The sequence below is a fragment of the Onychomys torridus genome, chromosome 3 (genome assembly GCF_903995425.1).
Source record: "Onychomys torridus chromosome 3, mOncTor1.1, whole genome shotgun sequence".
Classification (NCBI taxonomy): domain Eukaryota; kingdom Metazoa; phylum Chordata; class Mammalia; order Rodentia; family Cricetidae; genus Onychomys; species Onychomys torridus.
In genome coordinates, this window is record NC_050445.1 from 151,833,471 (window position 1) to 151,860,375 (window position 26,905).

Consider the following 26,905-nt stretch of genomic DNA (forward strand, 5'->3'; position numbering starts at 1 on the left):
CCCTTTGCAGACATGTTCAGTCATTTTAATTTTTAAAAAAGCATACTTTCTTAGTATATAATTTACATACTTCCCATTAATTTTTGTCATGGTTTTACCTATTGGAATGCTTCAGAAACCAGCATTTTGTTAACCAAGTTCAGATCTCCACTGCAGAGCCTTGGCTAGTGAAACTCAGTCATGGCACTAAAATGTACTTTGACAGCAGTATAATGAAGATACTCAGTGCACATTCTAGAAAGTTTCTGGGGTCTATGGAAATCAACTCTCTTTGTAGTTCCTTTGCACTGTAAACCTGACAAGGTAGCCCACACCCATGGTGCAGCAGTGCAGAAGCAAGATGATCAAAACTGTAAGCCTGACCTGTCTCAAAGAAACATAATCATGAATCATTCTGAAAACCTATGGAATGTTGTAAAAAATTAGCCTTAAAAATAGTGTAAGCATGAATCTGATTACCAAGAACCTTTGAAAATAAGCCTAATGGTTTGCTGTGGTTTGTTAGTCCTCTCAATGAAGTACGTGGTACAGTTACAGGGATGGAACTTTGGGGATGGCCAGACAGAAGAGTGTGCTGCACCCACCACTGTTCCTGAGCTGCTTTTCAGTCCTTTTTATCTGTTTCCCAGAATGGCACAGATCCCATCTCGGGTTTGCAGTTATGCCATCCTAGTGTTCACGGTTGAAATGTGGTGAAATACTGGTCATTTGTAGTCCCTGTCAGCGATTTGCCTTTTTGTCGGATTCTGAAACAGTTATATTATTTCCATTTTTAAATTTTATAACAGGAATAATTATAGAAATGGATGTTTTGAGTCATACTTTGCACTTAAATATAACTACTTCTGATAGTGAACATTTGACTATTTATAGATAACATTTAGAATGTAAAACTTTCATGAATGGAAACTCATCTATATCTCAATGCATATAATCTTCAGGTTACCTTGGGGGTAAAGTGCTTGTCGACCATCCCCAAAGCTCCGAATAGTGGGACACACTTGTAGTCCCAGCACTATTGTGGTAGAGACAGGTAATCCCTGGAGCAGTCTTGCCAGCCATCGTAGCCAAACCAGCAAGCCTCAGGTCCCAGGAGGGTCTCAAAAAAGGGAGAAAAAAAACCAAGATGGATGCTCCTGATTGACTCCTAGCTTAGACACATACACACTCACAAAAGGTTACCTAAAGATGATCTCTCCTTAAATACATTTAAAAATTGTTTCTAGCAATGCACTGAAATGACAATTTTTGAACTGCATTGTGCATTGTATCTAACTATAGCTATATATATGTAAAATGACTATAATTTTTTTTGAGTGGAGTTTCTCATTCGGCTCAAACCTTTCTCACTGTCTGTCTTGTTCCTGCAGTAACGTGTTTGAGCTGACCAGCTATGTTGTTTTTGCAGGCATTTTTGGGTGTCCGGGATTTATAGATTGACTCATCAGTTTTATAGAACCACAAATTAGACAGCAGATCAGAGGAAGAGGCCCCAGGCAAATTGTAAAGTACACACCTCAGAGGAACGTGTTCTGGCTGACTCTCCTCTCTGCTCGTACTGTTTCCCACTTGCATTAAGTAGAAGCAATCAATGCAGCCTTCCTCCAGCCTTTTATAGGTACCAAGACACCCTAAGGAAAGCTTGAGTTCATTTAAATTCCATTCATTTCTAACGTTATTCGTGAAAAGTAGAACCAGAAGATGTCCTCTGAGCTATTTAGAAGTGAATGCCTGTCTTCTGCCGCTGACAGGCTCCTGTGAATGAAGCAGGGACTGAAGAGCTTGCCTCCTGGGCTCAGGAGCTTGAGCATAGAGCATGACTTTTCTCACCACCTCTAAGGCAGTGGCGACTGAAATGGTTCCAAGGTCCCAGCAGTGATGGGTATGGTGGTACATACCTTTAGTCCCAGGGCTCAGGAGGCGGAAGTGCCAGCATTGCTGGGAAATACATAGACTGAGTTGTAGGCCTGATGGACTGCAGACTTAGACCCTGTCTCACAAAACCCAAACATAAAGACCAATAGCTGTACAAATTCCATGGTAGGCTTTTCCTCTGCTTTCTGCTTTATTCTGAAATACACTATTTCAGATTGTTTGAAGAGCTAGTGAACTACTTGAGGTCTGTATTTTTAATGATATTTTTATCTACTCTTTGAGAATTCCGTACATGTGTGTTGTATCTCAATCATATCCACTCCCCCAGGCTCCCCACGACACATCTCCCTCCCAGTTCCATGTCCTCCTTTACAGAACCCATTGAGTCCACTCAGTGCCTGCCCCATTCTCTTCTTTCCCTGAACTCTTCCTGCCGACTTTTAGGTAGGCAGTAACAACAGAAGGTAGCATGCTGGGAATGGTAATTCGGAGAAGACAGGAAGCAGCTCAGGAGAGGGCCAGGCCCCAGGGGCCAAAGTCAGGACTAAAGGGGTGCTTAACTACTTAGGAGGGGAAAGTCTCTTTTAATACTGCTTCTTTCTAAATTTTCTTTTAGATTTTTACTTTATGTGTGTGTTTCACTTGCATGTAGATAGGTGTACCACGTTTGTGTCTGGTGCCCAAGGAGGTCAGAAGAGGGCATCAGATCCCCTGGACCTGGAGTTGTAGATGGTTGTGAGCTACCATGAGGATGCTGGGAACCAAAGCCAGGTCCTCTTGGAAGAGCAGTTACTGCTGTTAACCTCAGAGCCATCTCTCTAGACACCAAGAGTAATCTTGTATCCACCTTGGCTCCTTTGTTAAAAACTGTATTGATTACTATGCTGCACAAGAGAGGAATAGTGCTTGGGGGTCAGTCGGTTCTCTCCTTTCTCCATATGGGTCCTGGAGGTCCTGACTTGAACTTGCTGAGCTGTCTGTCTCGCCATCCCTTCATGCCTACTCTTGGTTTTTCTTCTCTCCAACTCTTTTCTCTTTTTCCTCTTCCTTTGTGGTTGAGACATGGTCTCATATGACCAAGCTGACTACCTCTCCCTTCCTACAGTCTGTTGTTGTTTTGTTTGGGGATGGGGGGGGGCTTCTATCTCCTCCTCCCTCTCTCTTTCTCATTTCCTCTCTCCCCCCTCCCTTCACTACCTCTCCCTCCCTCCACTCCCTTCTCTCCTCCCCATCTCCAGCATACTTGAGCCTGGAAGTCGAAGTAGAATAGGACATCATGATGGCAGAATTGTAAGAAAACTAACCAGACATTGGGTGGGTTCGAATCCCGAGTGTAGACTTAATACCTACGTGTTAGTCCTCTGATCTCTTAACTTGACCTGCCCAGTGCCTGTCTAAGAATAGTTATTATTGCTGATGGATCTGATCCTTGGTGATAACTATGTCACCTATCTTAACCTTAACCACAAAAGCGCCTTTTCCTCACATTCTCTCAACTGAATTCATTTCAGTTTCCTGTTTGTCACTGTGTTCTTTGATGTTTCTGTCAGAAAGTGGAGTTTATAGTGTGAGCTTCCTTCTTGTTTGCAAGAAGTTTACTTGGGAAAATTGTAGTGAGCCTTTCTTGTTGGACTTTCTTAGACCACCAACCCCCAAATAACAACACTCAGACTTATTTATTATTAATTATGAAAGCTCAGCCTTTAGCTTAGGCTTGTTCCCAACTAGCTCTTATAACTTAAATTAACCTGTTTCTATTAATGTACATTCTGCAATGTGGCTTTTACCTCTCTTCTTCCCAGAGTTCCTCTCTCTCCCCGAAGTCCTGCCTATTTCTCCCCTGCCTGGCTATGGGTCATTCCGCTCTGTATTAAATCAGTCAGGAGGCGCCTTAGGCAGAGACTCATCTTTACTGTGTACATAAAGATTATCCCACAACAGGAAGTGATACTGAGGTGAGAGCAAAGAGTGAAGAGGGACTGACAGCAGAGGTGCCCTGGGCCTCAGCGCATCAAACGCTGACCAATGAAACTGGGAAAGTTACATAAGTAAACTGGGGAACCCACGGTGAGCCAGACAGATTGGCCCATCCTCCAGTGCTCTGGGGCTGAGACTGGCTGACACTCCCACATTAAAACAAAGACAAACTGGTAAGATGTAGAGAGGTCCAGGCTGGAAAGATGACTCAGTGATTAAGAATACTGGTTGCTCTTCCAGAGAACCCCTGTTTGATTCCCAACATCGCAGCTCATAACTGTCTATAACTCCAGTTCCAGGGGATCTGATGCCTTCTGGATTCTGCATGCACGTGCTGCACAGATATACATGCAGGCAAAATACTCATACACATAAAATTAATTTTTTTAAATGTTCTCGGTTAGTTCTCCAGCACAGGCCCAGCATTTCCAAAAGTGAACTTCTCGTCCATAGCTTTCATGTCTGGCAAAACCACTACAAGCAAAGAGTAAACAGGACCCCAGGGAGGACGTGAGTCATCCTGTCCAAGGGCTTGTAGGGCAGACTGCTCCACGGCTGGATTACTCTTTCTGCATGGAGATCCTCAGGGTGTACAGGAGAGTCGCCTGGGAAATGTGTCCAGTGGTTCCAGTGTATTTGGATGAGGGATCACTGCTCTAAATAAGCTTTTGGTTCAGAGGTTTAGAGTATCCTGTGCATTACAATGCTTCATTATCCGTCCTAATACATGTCATTAATTGACTACATTGGTGAAAGTAAAATCTGGCTGCAGCGCGGCACTCTGAGGTTTTTATGACCTCTAGTACAGGGTAGTCAAATGCTGTGGACAGCACACTCCTTAAACCCTGGGAAAATCACTTAAATTAACTGCAGTGGTAAACACCAGACCTGTCTGCTTAGAAATGCTGGAAATTTAGTTAGCCATTTCCTCTCTGTGTCAAAATGCTTGTTTTTTAATGCTCTAGCTAACTACAAAGCCTGTTGCAGGAAACTGTACTTTTCTAGAAACCATAATGAAGTAGAATATAGCTGGAAATGTGAGTCACACTTTCATCCTGCCATGATAGGAGCAAAGGAGATTTACTGAGTCCTTGCTGAATAAGTTTTATTTTAAGTGTCCTTAAATAATAATTCTGCATATACCATTATACTGAGAAAACCCAAGAGTCTATAAAAATGCCTGTCAGGACTAATTTTAATAAAATGTTATCTAAGTGATAAAAATGTTGGGTATTATAAAATTTTAATATCCTTAGAGAACTATTTTCTTTTCCGACTAGCCTTATAAAGAACTGCATTTTGTTTTATTACTGAATAAAATTAAACAATATCATCTTTCTCCTAAATTCACAGATTGCCTCCCCTAGAAAATTTAAATTGTCTTTTTATATTTAATGCTTTATCATCTCACGTATGTAAAAGTAGCTGTTAATTGGCTGTATTGATCGAAGTCAAATCTGATTGTAGCACTATAGCAGTCAGTGAGGTTGATTTTATAATCTTTGGTGTATTTTATAGCTTTAGGTGCTTGCTTAAAATTGTTGGTATGCATTAAGTCTGTGCAACCATGGGGTGAAATGTAAGCAACTGCACTGTTAGGAAGATACTAAATTAGAGGATATATTTACAGTGTCGTCTTTCAAATCTACCTGTGCTGTAAACTGATGTTTGCTGTATGCTCCTCCTGATTTGAAATAGATGAAAGAAAATGAACCTATTATCACCATGGTTCACACCATGATTGAGAACTCGGCGCTAAGACCACAACTGTACCAACAAGTAAGGTCTTGGACAGTGAATGATACTGCATTGTCATCTGCAAAACCCCTCAGTGACAGCCTTGTCTATCCTCAGATTCCCTCATAACATCAATGTTTTTACCTTTTGTTTCTGTTTGTTTGGGAAACCACGCTTCATCCATGCTCCCCAAGATGCTGTGGTACCCTTAGCATGGCTTTGCTGAACACTTGCCGTTGAATATTAAGTGTGTCATCTTCCTAAAGCTTTTGTGTACATCATTTGGTTGATAGATACTTGGAGGTCTGCAGTACACTTAGCAAGGGTTACTAGGTTTCTGTACAGTAACTCTGAAGGCATTACAAATGGATTTCAGGGAGAAAGATTTGTAAAACTGTTTCCTTTTAAGCACAGCCCTCCAAACCTCTCCTACTCCAGCTTTAGTACCTTCTCTTTATGTGGGAGGTGATTATCTAGTTTCCATATTGATGGAGCAGAACCTAGCCCACAGTTGTAACATAGTAGGGCTATTGGTTCTCCTGTATTACCGTTCCTGCATCCATCAGGGTGTTCCCCATCTTATTCCTTTCTAACACATTCACAATGTGTCGGGGAATAGGTAGGCTTTGACTTAGGAACCTTGGTTACCTGCAGATCTGCAAATGAAGTCACATGTTTCTATCCATTGCTTCCAGTTATTATTTATCCATAGTCTAAATGTTCCTGGCTCTGTGTTCAACAGCATCGGCTTCTTCCACTTAAGCACCCTCCAGTTCTCTGGGCAATGGCCTGTTAGAATATTTCTAAATCATAATGAAGAGGAAAGAATTATCTCACATGAAAAATGAATATAGATCCTAATTTAAATGTGAAAAGCACCTGATAAAAGGAAGCATGTGAGCTTGCCCTGGTTGGAAAGGCCCAGGTGCCTCTGTCTTTGAAATGTGGCTGTGGTCAGGTAGCAGACTACATGATGCTAAGAGATGAAGCCTACTCTAGGCCCAGTTTTCAATAAAGTATGCTTAGTGACTGAAAACATCTTTACTGTACAAGAGATAACTGAATACTAAATATTTAAAGTTAAGCAGCTTTACTTTAAGAAAATGGAGGTGACATCTTAGCATTTAATGTTTGTGTACACATATGCATAACCCTCCATGGTGCATGTGTGCAGGTCAGAGGACTGTTAGAATTGATTCCCTCCTCCCACTCCACCCTGTCATCTCCAGGATCCAGCTCCGTTCTCAGAAGCAAGTGCTTTACCCACTGAGCCATCTCTCCACCTCTAGCTCTGTTTGGGGATCAGGTCCTGCTTCCTCCTAAATGCTGGGATTATGCTGTCTTCATGGGCCACCAAGTCTGGCTGGGACCACCTTAATTTACATATTCTCCTTAGGTGGCCTCCTGAAAACCCACCTAGGCAGTGGGTTTCCTACAAATTGACCATATGAGAAAGATCTAAAGTTCAGTAGTAAACAAATATTATTTTACTTTATTATTTTATGTGTGGGGGTGGTTGGCTTGTACCACATGTGTGCCTTGTGCCTGAGGAAGCCAGAAGAGGGCATCAGATCCCCTGGAACAGACATAATCAAACCCAGGTCCATACTGAGCTGGGTCTCCAACTTCTGCATCAAGATTTTTTAAAAATCTGCCTGGTGGTGGTGGCGCACGCCTTTAATCCCAGCACTCGGGAGGCAGAGCCAGGTGGATCTCTGTGAGTTCGAGGACAGGCACCAAAACTACACAGAGAAACCCTGTCTCAGGGAAAAAAAAAAAAAAAAAAAAGTTAAAAAAAAAATCTTCTGAATGTGTTGGTCATTCTCCATGTCACCCTTCTTTACTCTGGACTTTATAAGATGGTGACGTCTAGTGAAGTTCTTCACCTGATGAACAGTTCTGAAAGACACGTGCCAACAAATGCCTGTAGTGCTGTAAGCATTGTTTGCTGGCCTTGTTGGGTGCTTCTTGGTTGGAGGTTTCGTGAGTTTTTGGTTTTGGTTTTGGTTTTCCCATTGTTTGTTTTGAGGCAGGGTTTTGCTATGTAGCCCAAGCTGCCCTGGAACTCATTCTGTAGCCAGGCTGCCCTGGAACTCACATATCCCTGTCTTTCTGCCTCCTCGATGCTGGGGATAAAAGGCTTGGCTATCATGCCTGGCTGTTAATACTGTTTTTGTTTTAAAATAGTGTCTTGTTGGGCAGTGGTGGCACATGCCTGGAATCCCAGCACTCTGGAGGCAGAGCCAGATGGATCTCTGTGAGTTCAAGGCCAGCCTGGTCTACAGAGCTAGTCCAGGACAGGCTCCAAAGCTACAGAGAAACCCTGTCTCGAAAAACCAAAAAGAAAAAAGAAAAATAGTGTCTCATTTACACCAGGCTGCCTAGGAACTCAAAAAAGATGGCACTGAACTTGTGATCCTCCTGCCTCTACCCTCCCATGCTGGGAGCACAGGCATATATGACTGCCCAGTTTTGTTTGGTTCTGGGGATTGAACTAAGGGTTTCATGAATGCTAGGTAAGAGCTCTGCCAGCTTATATCCCAAGCTGACTATTTTTAGGTCATTGGATATAGTATATTGTCAAACTAAAAGTATTCTAAAACCAGGCATGTTTCACACATATAATCCCAGGCACTTGGTTGGGTAAGGCAGAAGGATTGGTCTGAGTTCAAGGCCAGTTTGTGGTACAAAGTAAGATTGTCACCAAAAAAAAAAAAGAAAAAAAGAAAAAAGAAAAAGAAAGAAAAGAATGAAAGCCAAAATTGGGGCTGGAGAGATGTCCCTGGTTAAGAGAGCGTGCTGCTCTTGAACAGGACCTGGGTTTGGTTTCCAGAGCTCACTTCTGAGGATTAAACACCCTTTCCTAGCACCCACACTCACATGTGCATCCGCACATAAAACACATCACTTTTAAAAAATGTTTAATGGTTTTAAAATGTAACTGAAAACTCTTTTTAGAATGTTTTTGTGTATACATGTGAGAGAGACATCACAAATAGGATTTTAAAGGTTGAGGGGGATTGTTTGTTTGTTTGTTTTGCTTTTCCAGACAGGGTTTCTCTGTGTAGCTTTGTGCCTTTCCTGGAACTCACTTTGTAGCCCAGGCTGGCCTTGAACTCACAGAGATCCCCCTGCCTCTGCCTCTCGAGTGCTGGGATTAAAGGTGTGCACCACCACCGCCCAGCTAAAGGTTGAGTTTTGTTTCATTTTTTTGTTTGTTTGGTTGGTTTTGTTATTATTGTAGTTTTGTTTTGTTTTGTTTTAATTTGGGGGTTTTGTTTGTTGGTGGGAAAGAGTTGTTTTCTTTTGTTTTGTTTTTTGGACAGGCTCTCACCATGTAGCTCTGACAGCTCACTATGCATGCCTTTGCCTCTTAAGTGCTGGAATTAAAGACATGCTTTACCATGCCCAGCTCTAAAAGTTATATTTTAATTAATGTAATATTATTTTAAGTTAGCACCAAGCCAGTTGTATTGAAAGTGAGAAAAACCAACATTGGAAGACTAAGGCTCAGTGATGCCAGATTCTGGGTCCGTCCCCAGCACAACTATGAGGAGAGGGAGAAGAAAATGCAACCAAGAAGACTTGAAAAGAGAGGCTTGGCTGCAGCTCTTGAAGGAAAGGCAGGCCAGGAAGATGGCACTGTGATGGGGTGTACCCTCCCATACACACACACACCAAAAAAGGAGGGTTGGGCTGGTGGTGGTGGTGGTGGCGGCGGCGCACGCCTTTAATCCCAGCACTCGGGAGGCAGAGGCAGGCGGATCTCTGTGAGTTCGAGGCCAGCCTGGTCTATAGAGTGAGGTCTAGGAAAGGCGCAAAGCTACACAGAGAGAAACCCTGTCTCGAAAAACCAAAAAAAAAAAAAGTTTGGGGCTTGGTTTTATTTGGGGATCTTTTGTGTTTTAGGAAAGTACAGTACTATTGCTATTTAGTAGCGTACTGTCGTGGTTCATATGCTTGTGGAGTAGAGACAGGAAGATCAGAAGTTCAGAGTCATCCTTGGCTGGCTGGCTGGCTGGCTGGCTGGCTGGCTGGCTGGTTGGTTGGTTTTGAGTCCAGCCTGGTCTTCATGAGACCCTGTCTCAAAAAAAAGGAGTGGGAGTGCTGGAGAGAAGGCTCAGTGGTCCAGAGCGCTTGGGATTCTTCCAGAAGACCCAAGTTCAGTTCGTAGCATCCATATAGAGTGACTTACAACTAACAGTATGTAACCCTAACTCCTAGGAATCCAACACCCTCTTCTAGCCTCCTTACATGACATATACACATAAAGTAACTTAAAGAAAATGTCCATTGGTAACTATAAGTATCCTGTGAATATAACGTATTCGCCTGACTATGAAGACATCACTCAAAACCTGGAACAGCTGGGTGAGCTGACACATGCCCATGATCTCAGCACTGGGGAGGATGGGTGTAAGTTCCAGGCCAGCCAGGGCTACATCACAAAGTCCTGTCAAAAGGTTGTAACTATTCAGTAGACACTTTTGATGCTATGGCAACTGATTAGAAAATGAGTCTTAAATGGCTCTCAAGTTAAAACAGAACAGCAGGGTCCTAAACAGTCATCATAAACTCCTTTTAGTAGACTGCTGTTCTCTTTTCCTTGATCCTTGGGCACAGGTTGCAGTTCCTAATTTTAACCTAGACATAGCACTCTGCTCACTGCATTCACATGTCATGGTCTAGTAAAGCTGCTTTGCGTTTAACTTTAAATACAAAGCAAAATGTACCAGAACATCTTAATGCCTTTTACCTTCAAGTTCTTGAGTGTAAAAACTCATTTTGACCTTTTCCAGTTGGTATCATGGATAGAAGCATTTGAAAGCTCACTCTTGGTCCCTTTTCCAGGGAAAAGAGTCAACACTTCCTTGGACCCAGGTGCTTTGGTCTAGAATAACCCAACATTTCTGAGGATGCTATTGGCTGATCTTTACCTATAATAGTAAACAAGTATTCTTTTACCATCAGATTCATTTTTCATGTAATATTCATTTCTATAAAACCTTGTGGTTTAATGGTCATTCTGCATACCTTAAATAGTCACAATTCATTTGCATGAGGTATATGAAGTAAAGTCATAAGATGAAATATGTAATTCCAGCCAGGATTTATTTGTATGTTGGGAATGCCTGAATTTTTAACCTTTTGATCTCCACATTTCTAGATCCATTTAGCATTCTCTGCTGTTTGTTTTAAAACTATAATGGTCAAGCATATCTTTACAGAGGGAACATATAATCAAACACATTCTTATGGATTTATACATGTATATGTAAAATTTAGCTCCCCAAACTAGATTATGTTGGGGAGTATTACTCCTAAACTGACAGTGAGTGAAAATGTGCCATTTAGTGAACATACAATAAGGTTCAGCTCAATTTTGCCTAATGTGTTTTTGTTGCTGTCTAGCAGTCAATATAAAATCAAAAGACAGTGAAATGATGCGTGCAGAGGCTGTGGTGTGCTCTGGGTATGACTGACTGAGATGGCTATGGAACTCTTGGTAAGCACAGTCAGAAACAAGGATTCATGGGACAAAGACAATTAGAAGAACATTAAAAGATTTTCAGTGCAGGGAAAAATAATTCCTTACAAGGCTGGAAGTATTTTGTGCTCCGTTGTGGAGTGCTTGATAATCATGTATGAGGCATTGAGTTCAGTTCCCAGCACTGCAAGAATAATAGTTGTTTACAATATCATACAAATGCTGTCAGATACAAATATAAACCTCTTTTGAAATTTGTTTATTCATAACTTATAGCATAGGCTTTCAGTTTTATGAGCCTTCAAGTGATTTCCTCTTTGCAATTAAACTCGCCCTTTTATCTTTTAGTTCTTAAGACAGAAGAACCAGATAAGTCTCTATTGTGTATGTGTGTTTATATTGCATATATGTATACGGTGTGTTCTAGGTCTTGTTAATGCGGTTGTGCTAAGATGTGTTGACTTGAGTGCACACACTGTGTGAGTGTATGTGCACTGTGACAGATGCTTTCCCTGGACATGCTGATGCAAATACTCGATTCGGTGCAGCTGCTGTGGTTGTGTCTGTTCCGTTTTCCATCAGAGCAATGTCTGTCTTTGAAGTGGAGAATGGAAGGTGCTACATTGATTTTGTTTGGCCAGCTTCTTATTTGACGAGCTTACGTTGGCATCATTCTTAATGTATCTATGCTAAGCATTTCTCTACTTTTGTGCTGGTTTGTGCTTGAACTAAATTTCTAGAAGTATAAAAATCATTAAAATCCTGCTTGTCACACGGTCATTTTGACAGAAATTTAAATTGTTTGCTATAGACTATATTACTTAAATATGATTTTTAAAGTTGTTCTGTGGTATTTTTTTTTTCTTATAGCTGTCACAAGATGAATGTAGAGGCACATTATACAAATACAGACATGAAGAGGTAGATATTGATGTAAGTATCTCTGGCCCCCAGAACTCTCTTTGTAAACCAGGTTAGCTTTGAACTCAGAGAGATCTTCCTTCCTCTACCCCTCACATGCACCATTAAGCCCAACTATTATTAAGAATTTTTACAGATAAAGCCAGGAATCATATTGGTACATTCCTTCAATTCTAGCAAAGCTGGGGCAGGAGGATTTGAGGAAGTTCCAGGCCAGCCTGGACTAGGAGACTTTGCCTCAAATAAATAAATAAATAAATAAATAAATAAATAAATAATTAATGATAAATAATAAATAAATAATGAGTAATAATTAATGAATAGATAATAAATAATAAATAAATAGATAGATAATAATAAATAAATAATAAATAAATAAATAAATGGTTTGAACTAGGGCTGTAGTTTGGCGATAGAGCATATGCTTAGCATTCCTACGACTCTGGATTCCATCTTCAGAGCCTAAAGAAAAAGAAAAATGTCAATTATGGTAGCATGCTCCTATAGTTTAAGATGGCATCCATGATTTTTTTTTTTTCAGGACAGATTTCTCTGTGTAGCTTTGCGACTTTCCTGGAACTCACTCTGTAACCCAGCTGGGCCTTGAACTCACAGAGATTCGCCTGCCTCTGCCTCCCAAGTGCTGGGATTAAAGGCATGCACCACCACCACCACCCGGCAGCATCTATAATTGTTAAGAGTGTTTTGAGATATGTGAGCTGAACAGCACATTGAAACTGTTTCTCTCCTTGTGTTTATTTGAGTATTTGATTGTTCTTACTCTTTTTGAAGCAGTGTTTCACTATGTAGACCTGACTGAGCTGTAACTTGGAGAGATCTGCCTGCCTCTGCCTCCATATTTTACTTTTGGTGGTTCTCATTGAAATAAAAATGTCCTAAAGGGGGAAAGTGTGATCAGAGTATATTGTATGAAAAAAGTTTTTCAATTAAAAGAGTTAATTAATTTTTACAAAGCTCTACTAGATATCCCATGACTGTTTTAAATGGCTCCCTTCCCCTTTGTTACAAGAGACTTTCAGTTGCTAATGACAGACATCTTCTCTTCTAGGCCAAATTGAGCAGATTGTGTGAACAGGATAAAGTGGTCCGTGCTCTGGAGGAGAAGTTGCAGCAGCTGCACAAAGAGAAAGTAGGGCGATTACCTTTGCTATGTCCAGTTGGTGTTGCTACCTGTGCTGATGATGAGTTCACTGGGAGCCAGAGATACTCCCGGATGCGGAACATTCAGTGTCGCCCTCTTTATTCCAACAGTACACGCTCGAGCAAGCCTTGCTGTCCGCCAGCCAGGAAATAGAGATGAATGCAGATAACCCAGCCGCCATCCAAACCGTGGTGCTGCAGAGGGACGACCTGCAAAACGGACTGCTGAGCACGTGTCGAGAGCTCTCCCGGGCCACCGCAGTGAGTCCCTTGATTATCCTCCAAGCTGCCTGGGTCAGGACCTAGTGGCACAGTGCTGGGAGACAGTCCAGGAGCCGCCCGAGAGTGGAGAGAACTCAGGGGTCAGCGTGTGCAACTTAAGAATTAGAGGCATGGCCATTTGGTCAGTGGTAGAGCAAAGCCTGGTACCATGCCCTATGATCCCAGCACTCAGAGAACCAGGCTTAGAGGCCACACCCTGTCTCAAAAAAAAAAAAAAAAAGATTTAAACTGGGTGTGATGCCACAGGCCTTTAATCCCAGCACTCCAGGAGGCAAGGGCAGGTAGATCTCTGTAAATTTGAGGCCAACCATAGCCACATAGTGAGACTCTATCTCAAAAAACAACAACAAAATTATAGTTTTTGTCTTTTCTCTGTTTTTTTGTTTGTTTGGTTTTGGTTTTGGTTTTTCGAGACAGGGTTTCTCTATGTAGCTTTGCGCCTTTCCTGGAACTCACTTGGTAGACCAGGCTGGCCTCGAACTCACAGATATCCATCCACCTGCCTCTGCCTCCCGAGTGCTGGGATTACAGGTGAGCGCCACCACCACCCAGCCATAATAACAATCTTAAAATGTTAAGCCAAATATGGTGTCACACCCTATAAGACTAACACTCAGGATCCAAGGCAGAAGAATTGCTAGAGGTTTAAGGCCAGCCTATGGCTGTGTTGTGAGATCTTATCTCTAAAAAAGAAAAAGAAAGAAAAAGTAATCCTTGTTGTATACAAAGGGCAGCCTTTTTCTATAGTTAGAGTCGTTATTCTTTATGAGGTAGATATTTACTGAGAGAAGTATTTCTGCTTCTTACATTGTATGCAAATGGAAATTCTTTTTTTTTTTTTTTTCCTTTTAATTTTTGAGGCAAGGACATAAGAAAGAATTCTTATTAAGACCTTGCTTCTGGCCTTCAAATATCATTCAACCTTCCCAATATCAGGGATTACAGTCATGTGTTGCCATATCTAGCTTTTTTTATATTTTTCAGTATAAACCAGGTGTGGTGTGTAGCTGGAGTTTTTCTGATCCTGTCTGGCTCACAGTCAGGACAAATCTCTCTCACCTGCCAGTCCCACAGTCGTTTAGACCCAACTAAGTAAACACAGAGATTTATATTGTTTATAAACTGTATGGCCATGGCAGGCTTCTTGTTATCTACTTTTTGTATCTTAAATTGGCCCATTTTTATTAATCTATACTTTGTCATGTAGCTCATGGCTTACTGGTTCCACAACAGTGGTGAGTCACATACTTTTAACCATAGCAATCTGGAAGCTGAGACAGGACAGAAAGGTCTTAACCACTGAGCCATCTCTCCAGCCCCTTTATCTTTATTCATTCATTCATTTATTTGAGACAAGATCTCACTATGTAACCCTGGCTCGACTTGATTGATCTTGTAATGATCAAGACCATTTATTGCTCTTCCTAGTTCCTAGCACCCACGTGGTGGTTCACAACCATCCATGACTCCATTTCCAAGGGGTCTGATGCCCTTTCTGACCCTTTGAGCACCAGGAACTCATGTAGTGCACATACATACCTTCAAGCAAGCAAATACTTGTATACTTCAAGTAAATAAATTTTAAAAAATTGTTTTAAAGAAAACATGGCCCGAAGAGATGGCTGAGCTGTTAGAGGCAAGGCTCACAACCACAATAGAAGAAAACAAAGGGCAGCAAATGCTGGCGAGGATGTGAGGAATCGTTATCTACCACTGATGAGGATGTACACTGCTGTGTGATTATCAGTCTTGAGGTTCCTGGAGGCAGGGTTGAAGAGAAGGCTTTACTATTTCAAGCTCCAGGTTCAATCCCTAGCATCCATATGGGGCGGATCACATCTGTCTGTAACTGCAGCTCCAGGGGATCTGATGATTTCTTCTGACATCCAGGGGCATCTACCCACATGCACTTACCCACACGTATACATACATAATTAAAAATAAAATAAATAGAATTAGCAGATGCTCCAGCTGTACCACTGCACTCCTGGGGATCTACTCAAGAAGACTAAGTCAGCACACCACAGAGACACATGTTCATCTAGGGTTACTACCAACAGCCACAGGAACTAAGAAATGGAACCAGCCTAGATGTGAAAAATCCGATAAATGTCATATATATATATATATATATATATATATATATATATATATATATATATGATATTTTTTGCAGCCATAAAGAAAAATTAAATTATGGCATTTGCAGAAAAATAGATGGAACTGGATGAAGTCATTACATTAAATAAAATAAGCCAGACTCTGAAATAACACCACATGTAGTTGCTGAATGATTTGAGTCTTGAAAAAGAGAAAACCATACAGGAGAGTGAGTTATAACTGTTTCTGCTTGGGTGCTGGAGGTGTAATGCAATAAAACACTTGCTTACCGTGTTCTTGGCTTCAGTCTCCAGCACTGCTAAGAGATAATTTTATTTTGCCCAATATAAACCATACAATTTTCTGAATTCTTGGGAGGTTTTAAGCATACTAACAATACCACTAAAGCTTGGGTCTCCTTTAAAATAATGAATATTTTTACTTTAGGAACTGGAACGAGCCTGGAGAGAATATGACAAGTTAGAATATGATGTGACTGTCACCAGGAACCAGATGCAGGAGCAGCTTGATCGCCTTGGGGAAGTGCAGGTAGGACAGGGGTCTGCTTACAGTCAGCTTCTGTAACCTCGACAGGCTCACGCACATTGTCTTCAGTGGCAGAGTTCTCACTCTCCACAAAGTGCGTCTCCTCCTTAAAGCCCTTGCGTTTTACTGAACCCCGATGACCCTGAAGTGCCTGTGCCTCTTGGTGCTTAGCATAGTTCCTCAGCACTGTGCTCCCTCAGCACCGTGCTCCCTCAGCACTGTTCTCTCTCAGCACTCACCTCGGCTCTCTCAGCACTTCGTAAATGTGGTTTAGACTCTTCACAAGTCATTCTGTGACAGCTGACACAGAATTGTTCATTAAATGCACCATGACCAACACAAAACTACACAGAGAAACCCTGTCTAACAAAACAAAAACAAAGAAGAGTTTGGCTGGCCATGGTGTCTCCTCACGGCAAGAGAACAGTGACTAAGACACTGCATATGTCACACATGTGGGCACCCTGGGAGGCCAGAGGGAGGGTATTGCATCCCCTGGACTAAGTGTTACAGTGGCTGTGGGCGGGCTATTCAGTGTGGGTTCTCGGGAAGAGCAGCAAGTACACTTAAGTGCTAAGCCATCGTTCCAGCCCCAAGAAAAATATTATTTCTCTGCAAGGGTCATATAGTTGTAACAAAGTCTTAAACTGTATGATTTTCGTCTGACAGCATGATATGGAATATTAAGAGGAAAAAGTGAATTACCAGAGTAGAGTAAAAGTAGTTGTGGTTGAATGTTTGTATTGCAAATACACTTCTATCAGTCAAGTGTGTTTTATGTTCTCAAACTTAGGAAGTAGCCCTTCCTTATCCTCAGGATATGCCCATGCTTGTCAGTGAAACCACAAATAGTATGGAGCTTTATGCAATAAGGTTGGGAGAAGGTGATCCTGGGCATTGAGAAATACTAGGTATCGGCTGTACCATTGAGCTGCTCCGGGCCACACCTGCAACAGCAACAAACTAGCAACTATAACTGATCAAACAGTTACAGAATGGTTACTCCTTCTTGAATGCGGTGCTGGGTTGATGCTGAGGATGTTTTGCATGCTGGTCAAGCACACTATCTACCACTGAGCTGCAGCGCACTGTTCGCTGTGTATTGGAAACCAGTGAAAATGGACCTGTAGGTGAGGGAGCCCAGTGAGCACCTTCTGTGGCTTTCTTTCTCTCCTCAGAACTTGTTTTTGTCTTGTTTTAACTTAGGAATGGTAAGTTTTTGATCCCTTTTCATTTTTAATTTATAGTCCCTTCTAAGAATGTGCCTTTCTGGGATCACAAATAACAACAAAGCACACTGCAGACATGCACAATAGCACACTTAGGTCAGAGAAATGGTGTTTTTCTCTTTGTGCCTTACCTTTTATCTTTGCAACATTCATGGGCTCTCGTGTGCTATTCTAAATATCCCAGGGACTTAATCCTCTGTGGCTGTCTCTAGTTATATAACTAGAGAGACATAACTTTGACTTTTTCCCCTAACGTATTGTTGAATTAGTTATTTTCCTGTTGCTATGATAGAAAACCTCAACAAAAAGCAACTTAAGGGAGAAGGGGTCTCAACTTTGGCTTGCAGTTCCAGAGTCTGGAAGGAAGGGAGTGAGACCTGGGAGGGGCCCAGCTGTAAAATTCCAAAGCTCCCACCCAGTGTGTACTTCCTGTAGCAAGGCCCCCAGCGCCCACCTGGAACCGAGTGTTCAAATGCATGAGTCTACTCAAGCACCCCAGTGACCTGTCTGTCTTTGCTGATAGAGCGAATCGGCAGGAATTCAGCGGGCACAGATTCAGAAGGAACTTTGGAGAATTCAAGATGTCATGGAGGGGTTGAGCAAACACAAACAGCAAAGAGGTTCCTCAGAAACAGGTAGGTCAGCTTTGCCTGTCCGTGTCTAACTGGAATGAAAGGACATAGTTAAGTCTGTCATTTTAATGGAGTTTTCCATCAGGAGACAGTCACTTTGCCACTGAATGGGTACGTAAATTAATAAAGTAGACGCCTGGCCACACAAACCCTTGTTCTGTGTCTGGGATTACTGACGGCACTTCAGCTTTATCGATGCCTTACTTCTGAATCTTGTCCCTGGAGAAAAGGAAGGGGCTCTTACACCTCTTTTTCCTTTTACTTTCCCCTTTTAATGATATCTTTTATTTATTCTTTGAAAGTTTCAGACATGTACACAGTGTATCTTGACCATACCACCCCAGCTCCCCTCACGACTGTGAGCACCACCTTCCTGTCTGTCCTTGTTGTTAACCAGTGGTTCCAGTTCCTGCTGCTGTTAGGGTGCTGACTGATCTTGTTGGCTTTCCCCTCCTGAACGTAATAATAGTTGCCTGTGACATTGTATAGATTAACCATGCTTTATCTGTTTCCATTTGGTGAACATGTAAAGTTTCTGGGGTGCTATTTTGGTACTGTCTGTAAATCCTTCTGTAACAGGCATCATTAGGCATATAACAGAAAATACTTGCTAGTACCCCCTAGTTTCCACAGTGTGAAAAGTTAGTACGTACTCCATTCTAAAGGGTCTGGCTAGATTGCTCTCATCAAAGAGAACTGTTTATACCAATAGTGCTTGAGGAAATCTATTTTTACAGTTCTTTTCTTTTTCTATTTTAAGGTATTTTTTGAAATTTATTTTATGTGTATGGGAGTTTTGCCTCCATGTTTATCTGTGTGACGTCTGTCTGTGGAGACCGGAAGAGGGCACCAGATCCCCTGGAACTGGAGTTTTACAGCCACCAGAAGAGAGCTGGGAATCTAGCCAGTGTTCTTAACCAGTGAGCCATCTCTCCAGCTCCACATACCAATTCTTAAATTTAATATTTAGAGCAGATGTTGGCAGTGCACGCCTTTCGCCCAACACTGAGGATACAGACTGTGAGTCTGAGGCCAGCCTGGTCTACAGAGAGAGTTGCAGGATAGCCAGGGCTACACAGAGAGACTCTGTGGAAAAACCAAAAAAAAAAAAAAAAAGGGCTAACACGTGTAATGCTGGCACTAGGGAGGCTGGGGCCAGGGTGTGGCCTTGAGTTTGAGGCCATCCTAAATTAGTGGCAAGTGAGCTCAGGTTTCATAGTAAACTCCTGGAAGCACAGTAGAGGGGTGGGGACAGCAGTATGAAGACTTCTTGTCAAATCAGTGAAACCGGCTGGTGAGGTGGTTCAGTAGGTGAGGACACTGGCTGGCGGGGCTGGAGACCTGAGTTTGGTTCCTAAGACCCACAAGGTGAAAGGACAGAACCCACTTGTGAAAGTTGTCCTCTACCTTCCACATGTGTGAATACACATGCACTCAAAATAGATACATTTAACTTAAAATTTTTAAATAAAGTAAGCTAACCAAAGTCATCCTTTCTGTGGGTGTAGAAAGGTGTTCTTAGCATAAGTAGTTATGTTTTCCAATTTTCCCAGTAGGTCTGGCAGGATCAAAGCCTTTCTCAGCAGTTAAGTACAAAAGCGAGGTAAGTTTGGTTTGTTTTTCAAGCTAACTTTAAATGTTAACAAGTGAAATTCAAAGTAGTTAAGTCTTTATTCCTGAAAAAATATTTTTTAGCCTGCCTGGGGTGGTGATGCACAACCCAGTCCCTCGGGAGGTTGAGGCAGGAGGATAGCAAATTGTGGCCAGCCTGGGCTACATAGTGTGACTCTATCTCAGGGAAAAGAAAAAGAAAGATAGAAATGTCTTAAATATAGTTAGATCAGTTTAATCTTGAAATGTTACTGACTTAGTAATTTGGTACCTTAGTAATTTCTAACATGATTTTTCTTCCTTAAATGCAAAAATCAAATTAGTGACTACTTTTCACCTATTAGAGTTTTGACATTATTGTGCTTTTTCTGAGTAATTTGAATATTTATCATGGCTTCTTATGTTTGATAACATTTATAGGATGGTTGCTAGATAAAGTTGACTCGGTCATGCATGCCATAGAGATATTATAATAAAGAGATACTGTCAACCTAACTGAAAAAAGTCTGTGGCCTTGAGTTTTGTTTAAAAGCCAATAAGAAATTTTTTTTCTCTCAAAAATCATCAAAAATATATAATAATAATGTTTTAGCTTTTTTTTTTCCTTCCTCCTGGTTTTACCATGAAGTACAGTAATTCCCTGCAGTAATCTGTCTGGGTAGGTCAAGCTACCCTGTAAGTGTAGGAGAAAACAGATACGGCTTAAACCCCATTTACTGTCATTCAAAACTGTTTGGTTTTTCAGTGTGAGACTTTTGGCTTGGCAGTGTCCCTTTAATCATATTAAAGTAACTAAGTTAATGTAGCAATGAAAACAGTGTAGAGATGCTTAACCCAATCTGCTTATCTAAATAAGGTGACTATTCTACAATCTTTAGGAAGAGGAAGTAGTCCCACCTCGGCCTCCACTTCCTCGGTCTTATGACTTTACAGAGCAGCCTCCCATAATCCCCCCTCTGCCCAGTGATAGCAGCTCCTTGCTCTGTTATAGCAGGGGCCCCGTGCATCTGCCTGAAGAAAGGAAGACTCATCAAGTTCAAGGATATCCAAGAAATGGATCTCACTGTGTAAGTGGCTGCCATAGCCACAGAATGATTTTATATACCCACTCATTTTTTAAAATTAATTTATTTTATGCTCCAGCTTATTTTTGCTATAACTCCATTTTTTAGCTAGTGCCTTTTTGTTTGCATATAACATTACCCTTTGTTTTTCCAATTTACATTTTATCATTTTGCTTTTTAATATTCTCATAATTTTAATATTTCATTATTCATAAAGTAGTTACTTTACACGTTCTGATCACGCCATATTTTAAATTCACCACTTCAGAGTGTTAGAGACAAACAGAACATTTAGATCAGAAAATAGCAAAACGAGCGGGAGGTGGGCAGTTTAGGAAAACCATGCAAGGACGTAGGTATTGGCAAGGATCAGAGCTCTCTGGGCTTGAAAACACAGAGCTTCAATGAGCAGAAGAGGAGACTGTCGTGAGCAAGGACAGTGGGGACCTGGACGTAAGCAGGTGGATTGTGAGGTCAAGGCAAGCCTGAGCTATAAATAAAATAAAGCAAGACCCTGTCTCCAAAAGAAAAACAAGAAAATTGAAACTTAGATCATTTTGAGAAATACAAAATATTCTTTGACAGGAATTTAGTTTGGGATGAACCTTACTTACTCAGACTTACTTCTAGATGAAAATTTATTGGATTGTATGATTACTTTTAGACTTTAGTCTATGATAAAACTATGACCATGATAAAACTGAGCCAGGCGTGGGTGGCACATGCCTTTAATCCCAGTGTGCTCAGGATGCAAGCGATTGGAGGATCTCAGTGAGTTCCAGGCCAGCCTGGTCTACAAATCGAGTTTCAGGATATCCAGAGCTGCTATACAGAGAAACCCTGTCTTGAAGAGAAAAAAAAAGTAGTGACTTTAAGCTAGTTATGATGGCATCCATCTGTTACACAGCACTCAGAGAGGCAGATGCAGGAGAATCATGACTCTAAACCAGCCTAGGCTGGGCAGCCTCAGAGAGAGAGAGAGAATGAGAATACATGCCTAGGAGGTCAAAAAGATCAGGAGTCAAGGCCACTTTAGGCTGTATGAGACTTACCTCCAAAGAATGACCCTGGGTGATAAAGTACATGAAAGAAGCTAGAAAGGTTGGTGCAGAGGTTAAGAGCACTTGCTGCTTTTCCAGAGGACCCAGGCTTGGTTCTTTGTATCTACATAGCAGTGCACACCCACCTAGAATGAGAGTTCTAGGGGATCTGTGGATACCAAGCACACCTGTGGGTACACTCAGAAACACGCAGCCAAAACACTAATGTATGTATATAAATCTTTAGAGTGAGCACAAGGCCCTTGGTTCAATCTCTACACACAAAACAAGAGACTTTGTCCCTAGGAATAGTCTAAATTTTAAAATAGTAAGTTTCACTAATTAAAAATCTTCCTAAGAAAGGGAAAAAAAAAAAAACTTTGAAACCAAAAAAATAAATAAAATAAAAAAGCCACCCTGGTCAGGCAATGGTGGCACACACCTTTAATCCCAGCACTTGGGGGGCAGAGGCAGGCGGATCTCTGTGAGTTCGAGGCCAGCCTGGTCTATAAAGCGAGTTCCAGGAAAGGCGCAAAGCTACACAGAGAAACCCTGTCTCGAAAACAAACAAATAAATAAGTAAATAAATAAACAAACAAACAAACAAACAAACTTTGAATTATTCTTTCTACTCAGTTGCCATGTAACATGTGTTGTATAATACCAGAGTTGGGGCTTTCCATTTGCGTCTTTAAAGGCAAACTTACTTTTTACTTGAGCCCAGGCCCTTACACATGCTAGGCAAGGCTTCTAGCACTGAGCCGCCTACCTAGTGGAGGTGCACAGCACACAGTGACCCTGTTGTTTTCTGTTGTTGCAATCACATGTCTTCCATTCAAGGGTCCAGACTATAGACTCTACAAGAGTGAGCCAGAGTTGACCACAGTGGCGGAAGTTGATGAATCTAACGGAGAGGAAAAGTCAGAGCCAGTTTCCGAGGTGGAAGCCCCAGTTGTTAAAGGTCGGTGCTCACAGTGTTCGATCTCCTTTTGTGTTTTACTCGGTTTTCCAATGTTTTGTATACATTTTCACCCAGTACATATGTAAGTCCATAATCTCGTAGCTGAAGTCTTTGGGGTCTCTCTGAGTTTCCCAATTAAAAAATGTTTTGAGCAGGACATGGTGGTGAATCTCTGTGGAGTTCAAAGTCAGTCTTGTTTACATAGTGAACTCCAGGACAGCTTTATAGTGAAACCTTGTCTCAGAGGGAAAAAAATAGAAAGAAAGAAATGTTTTGACCCAGACATGGTGACACAAACATACAGGAGGATTGACCCAGCTAGGGCTACTTAGCATGACTCTGTCTCAAAAATATAAATGAAGGGGCCAGAGAGTCGGCTCAGGGATTAAGACCACTTGTTGAGGATCTGGGTTCAACTCTCAACACCTACATGGCAAGTCACATCATCTGTAACTCCAGTTCCAGGGGATCCAAACTCTGCTGGCCTCTGAAGGCACCACACACACACATGGTGCACATATAAACATATACATTAAATAAATAAATCTAAAAAATGTGTTTTTAAAGAAATTTTAAATAAAGTAAAAAGAATCAGATATGTTTAGGCAAAAGAGTCACCATTAGGGATGGTGTAATGGCTCAGTGCTTGCTGTTCTTCCAGAGGACCTAAGTTCGGTACCCAGCACCCACATCAAGCAACTCACCTGTAATTCCAGCTCCAGGCGATTCCAACATCCTCTTCTGGCCTCCAAGAGCACTGGCAAGTGCATGTGAATGTGTGTGTGTGCATGTGAATGTGTGCGTGTGTATGTGCACACTCAAACCACAGCAAGCAGCTTTTCCTGGAGAACTTTGTCCTGTCCAGCTGATTGACAGGCTGTTTGGATTGTTTCTTTTTCTTTTTTTTTCCCCCAGGGCCTTATGCTTGCTAGGCAAGTGCTCTACCACTGAGCTAAATCCCCAACCCAGGATTGTTTCTTATAGGGAGGGCAGAGGTGTGCTGTAGTTCTTAATCAGAAAGCCTCTCCACTACATAGTAATCTGACAGGATTTTAGACGGTTCTGTTGGAGACTTTCTAGGCAGTATGTCATATTTCTGCCTGGGACTCCAATTTTGGGCCAGTAATCATGGCCCTGCAGTTCCAGTTTTTGCTTTACCAGCTGCTGCTTAAGAGGGAAGCTCATCGCATCTAGCACAACACACAAGTTTCCTTTTGCTTCTTCTTTCCTCTTCTCCGCCCTAGTGCTGGGGCTAGAATCCAGGACATCAAGCATGCTATGCAAGACTGTTCCACTCTGCTTCATCACCAGCCTCTGGGCTTATTTTAAGAAGTCTGATGGGCTTTTAGATGAAAATCAGTAATCTAAACAAAATCATTTTTTTCATTTGTTTTAATGTTTTTCTATGTGTGTACATGTGTACATGCATGCCAAGACATGTATGTTGAGGTCAGAAAACAACCTCAGAAGTTGATCCTCACTTTAGAGACAAAGGCTCTTGCTTTTTATTTATTTATTTTATTTGTTTCCCCTCATCTCCGTGGAAGTGCTGAGATTACAGATGTACACTATGGCATCCATCATGTGTGCATGCCCTGTCACTCCTGTGGAGGCCAGAGGACAAGGTTGTACAACCAGTTCATTCCTTTAGCTTTGATGTGGGTTCCAGGGATTGAACTCAGGTCATCAGGCTTGCATGGCAAGTACTTTTATTCACGAACTATCTGCCCTCCTACCCTCCCCTTTTTTCAGGTAGCGTTTCAGGCTAGCCCAGGTAGCCTAGAGATCAAAGGGCGCTACCAAGGAGAGGCGTCTCCTCCTCTTTTTCTACTGCAGTCTTTTATTTTGCTCTTTTGCACACTCCCAAACCTTTGCAGTGTTACTGCTGAGAAATTGCTGTCCCATAATGAAACAGTAGGTTGGATAGAATTCCATAGAAGTCACTAGAGACAATCGTGAGAGATGTTCCATTAATTAGTTCCTTTAGTACACTGCCACTCTGCAGTGGTGGAATATGGTGGAAACAGCAGTTGCAGCAACACACAGAACAGAGGACGTCCTTACAGCTGTAGACTACAGAGTTTGCCAGTTAGTGAGGTGCTGGATGGATATCTGCTCATGATACAGGAAGGGAGGTCCTGCTTCCCTACAGGCTAGGAGTTCAGCCGCCTAGGGAAGGTGCTAGAGGATGGAAGGCATGGCTGATGCTCTCTGCATGGGCAGCATCTGTGGGCAGCCTGTGCATGGTCTGCCTGTGGACTTTGAAACCCTGTTTTCCCCTCAGACGCAGTTAGTTTTCACGCTTACAGTGACAGAGAGAATTTGTCACTGAGGTGCTTGGTGGCCTTTCTTGAACACCCTCACTGTCCTGCTGCCCTTGGTCCTCAGCCTCTCTGGCCCGTGTTCCCCTTGCTGGGACTGTCTCCCCTTTTCCGGCCCCTGCAATGTGCTCAGATTCACTGTGCACCAGGGTCATGCCAAGCTGGTCTTCATGTTGCTTTTCAAATGTGAAAATGAGTTGCAGTTCACTTTATTTTGCTTTTGTTTGGATCTGGGGATCAGACTTCATACATGCTAGGAAGGCACTTTACTGAGCTCATTCCCATGTGTGATCCAGGTGCCCAAAGAACCCAGAGGAGTCAGACTTCTCTGGAGCTGGAGTTGTAGGTGGTTGTGAGCCATCTGATGTGGGTGTAGGGAACTGAACTCAGGTCCTCTAGGAGAACAGTATGAGCTCTTAACCACTCATCTATCTTGATACTAAATCATTCCACTTACATTCCTAGAATAAACCCCAATTACAGAGCTGCTGCCTGAAAATACAGCTCCCGTTCCCACATGAAGAGTAGTTTATTCTGGACTACATGTGTATGAACATGCCCTGGGAACACACATTCAGGTTACTTCTCTGAGTTTGATTACCAACACCCATGTCAAGCAGTGCATAATCACCAGTAACTCCAGTGACACGGGATCTGATACCTCTGGCCTCCATGAAACTCACCTGCACGTTTGTGCAATACACACACACACACACACACACACACACACACACACAAATATAATGAATTAATATTTATCTGTTTTATGAATGTTATGTATCATGTGTGGGTGCCCTCAAAGATCAGAATAGGTAGTAGAATCCCTTAGAGCTGGAGTTGCAGGTGGTTATGAGCTGCCTGACGGGTACTGAGAACCGAACTCCAGTCCTCTGTAACAACAGGTAATACTCTTAACTGCTGAGCCATCTCTCCAGCCCCAGCACTTTGCAAGTAGCAGAACTGTCTGATTGTGCACCAAGAGCTGGTGTGGTCTAGTGGCAAGCAGAGCTATGTTCATGTATTAGATTCAGTCCCAACTGACCAGAAATCTATAAACAGCAAACGCCTCCCGTGAAATGCATCAGAAGGGCTGGCGCCATACTGTGTCACAAGTGTTCTGTGGAACTTACAATGCCTTAACTTTCAGGTCCCCACTTTGCAGTTGGAGTTCCCCTGAGAACGAAGTCACCCACACCGGAGTCCTCCACAATAGCCTCCTATGTGACCTTGAGGAAGACGAAGAAGGTGGAGCTAAGAACGGTACATACCAGAGATGGAGGGCAGGCCTCTGCACTGCGCCCAGAGCTTGCTGTCTGCAGAGCTTTGGTAGAAACATTACCTTCCTTATAGTTTTCTCATAGTTAGAGAGTCAGCCCCACAGATGACAGCTTGGCTGAACAGTCAGACCATGTCTTTAATAATAATAATAATAATAATAATAATAATAATAATAATAATAATAATAATACAGGGCATGGTGGCCCATACTTATAATCCTAACTACTCAGGGGAATGCAGTGTACCTTGAGTAAGAGGCCAGCCTGCACCACATAAGACCCTGTCTCAAAATCCCACCCCCCCAATATAAGTAATTGTGAGATAAAACTAACAGCTGTGTATCAGTATTAATATAGTGGCCATGGGCCATGGTGATAAAGTACAGTTGTTCAGATAGAGAATAATGTTTCTGTAGCTTTATTGTTAACCAAAAAGTATTTTAGGGTGTTTTCTTGACTAGTCACTTGACAGTAAAGTGTGACTAAAATACTGCATTCTCCTAAAATGAAAGAAATTGGTGCCATTTATTTTTGTTTAGAGACAGGGTTTCTCTCTGTAGCTCTGGAACTCACTCTGTAGACCAGGCTGGCCTCAAACTCAGAGATTCCCAAGTGTTGGGATTAAAAGTATGTACCACCACCACCACCCCATTTATTTATTTATTCATTTGTTTGTTTGTTTG

General features: G+C 42.0%; 1 protein-coding gene across 35 annotated transcripts in view; it reads left to right on the forward strand.

Annotated features, from left to right (window-relative positions):
• Positions 1-26,905, forward strand: part of Plekha5 (pleckstrin homology domain containing A5) — a 181,521-nt gene that overhangs the window by 142,891 nt on the left and 11,725 nt on the right. For 7 of the 35 annotated variants that reach the window (XM_036182506.1, XM_036182503.1, XM_036182512.1 and 4 more), the window contains 11 exons: positions 5,551-5,631; positions 11,426-11,461; positions 11,948-12,010; positions 13,068-13,148; positions 13,271-13,420; positions 15,989-16,090; positions 17,840-17,951; positions 19,502-19,551; positions 20,438-20,626; positions 22,504-22,624; positions 26,093-26,205. In XM_036182506.1, the coding sequence (XP_036038399.1) occupies positions 5,551-5,631; positions 11,426-11,461; positions 11,948-12,010; positions 13,068-13,148; positions 13,271-13,420; positions 15,989-16,090; positions 17,840-17,951; positions 19,502-19,551; positions 20,438-20,626; positions 22,504-22,624; positions 26,093-26,205 (1,098 nt within the window). The other 28 variants (XM_036182517.1, XM_036182515.1, XM_036182521.1 and 25 more) reach the window with 14 other exon arrangements.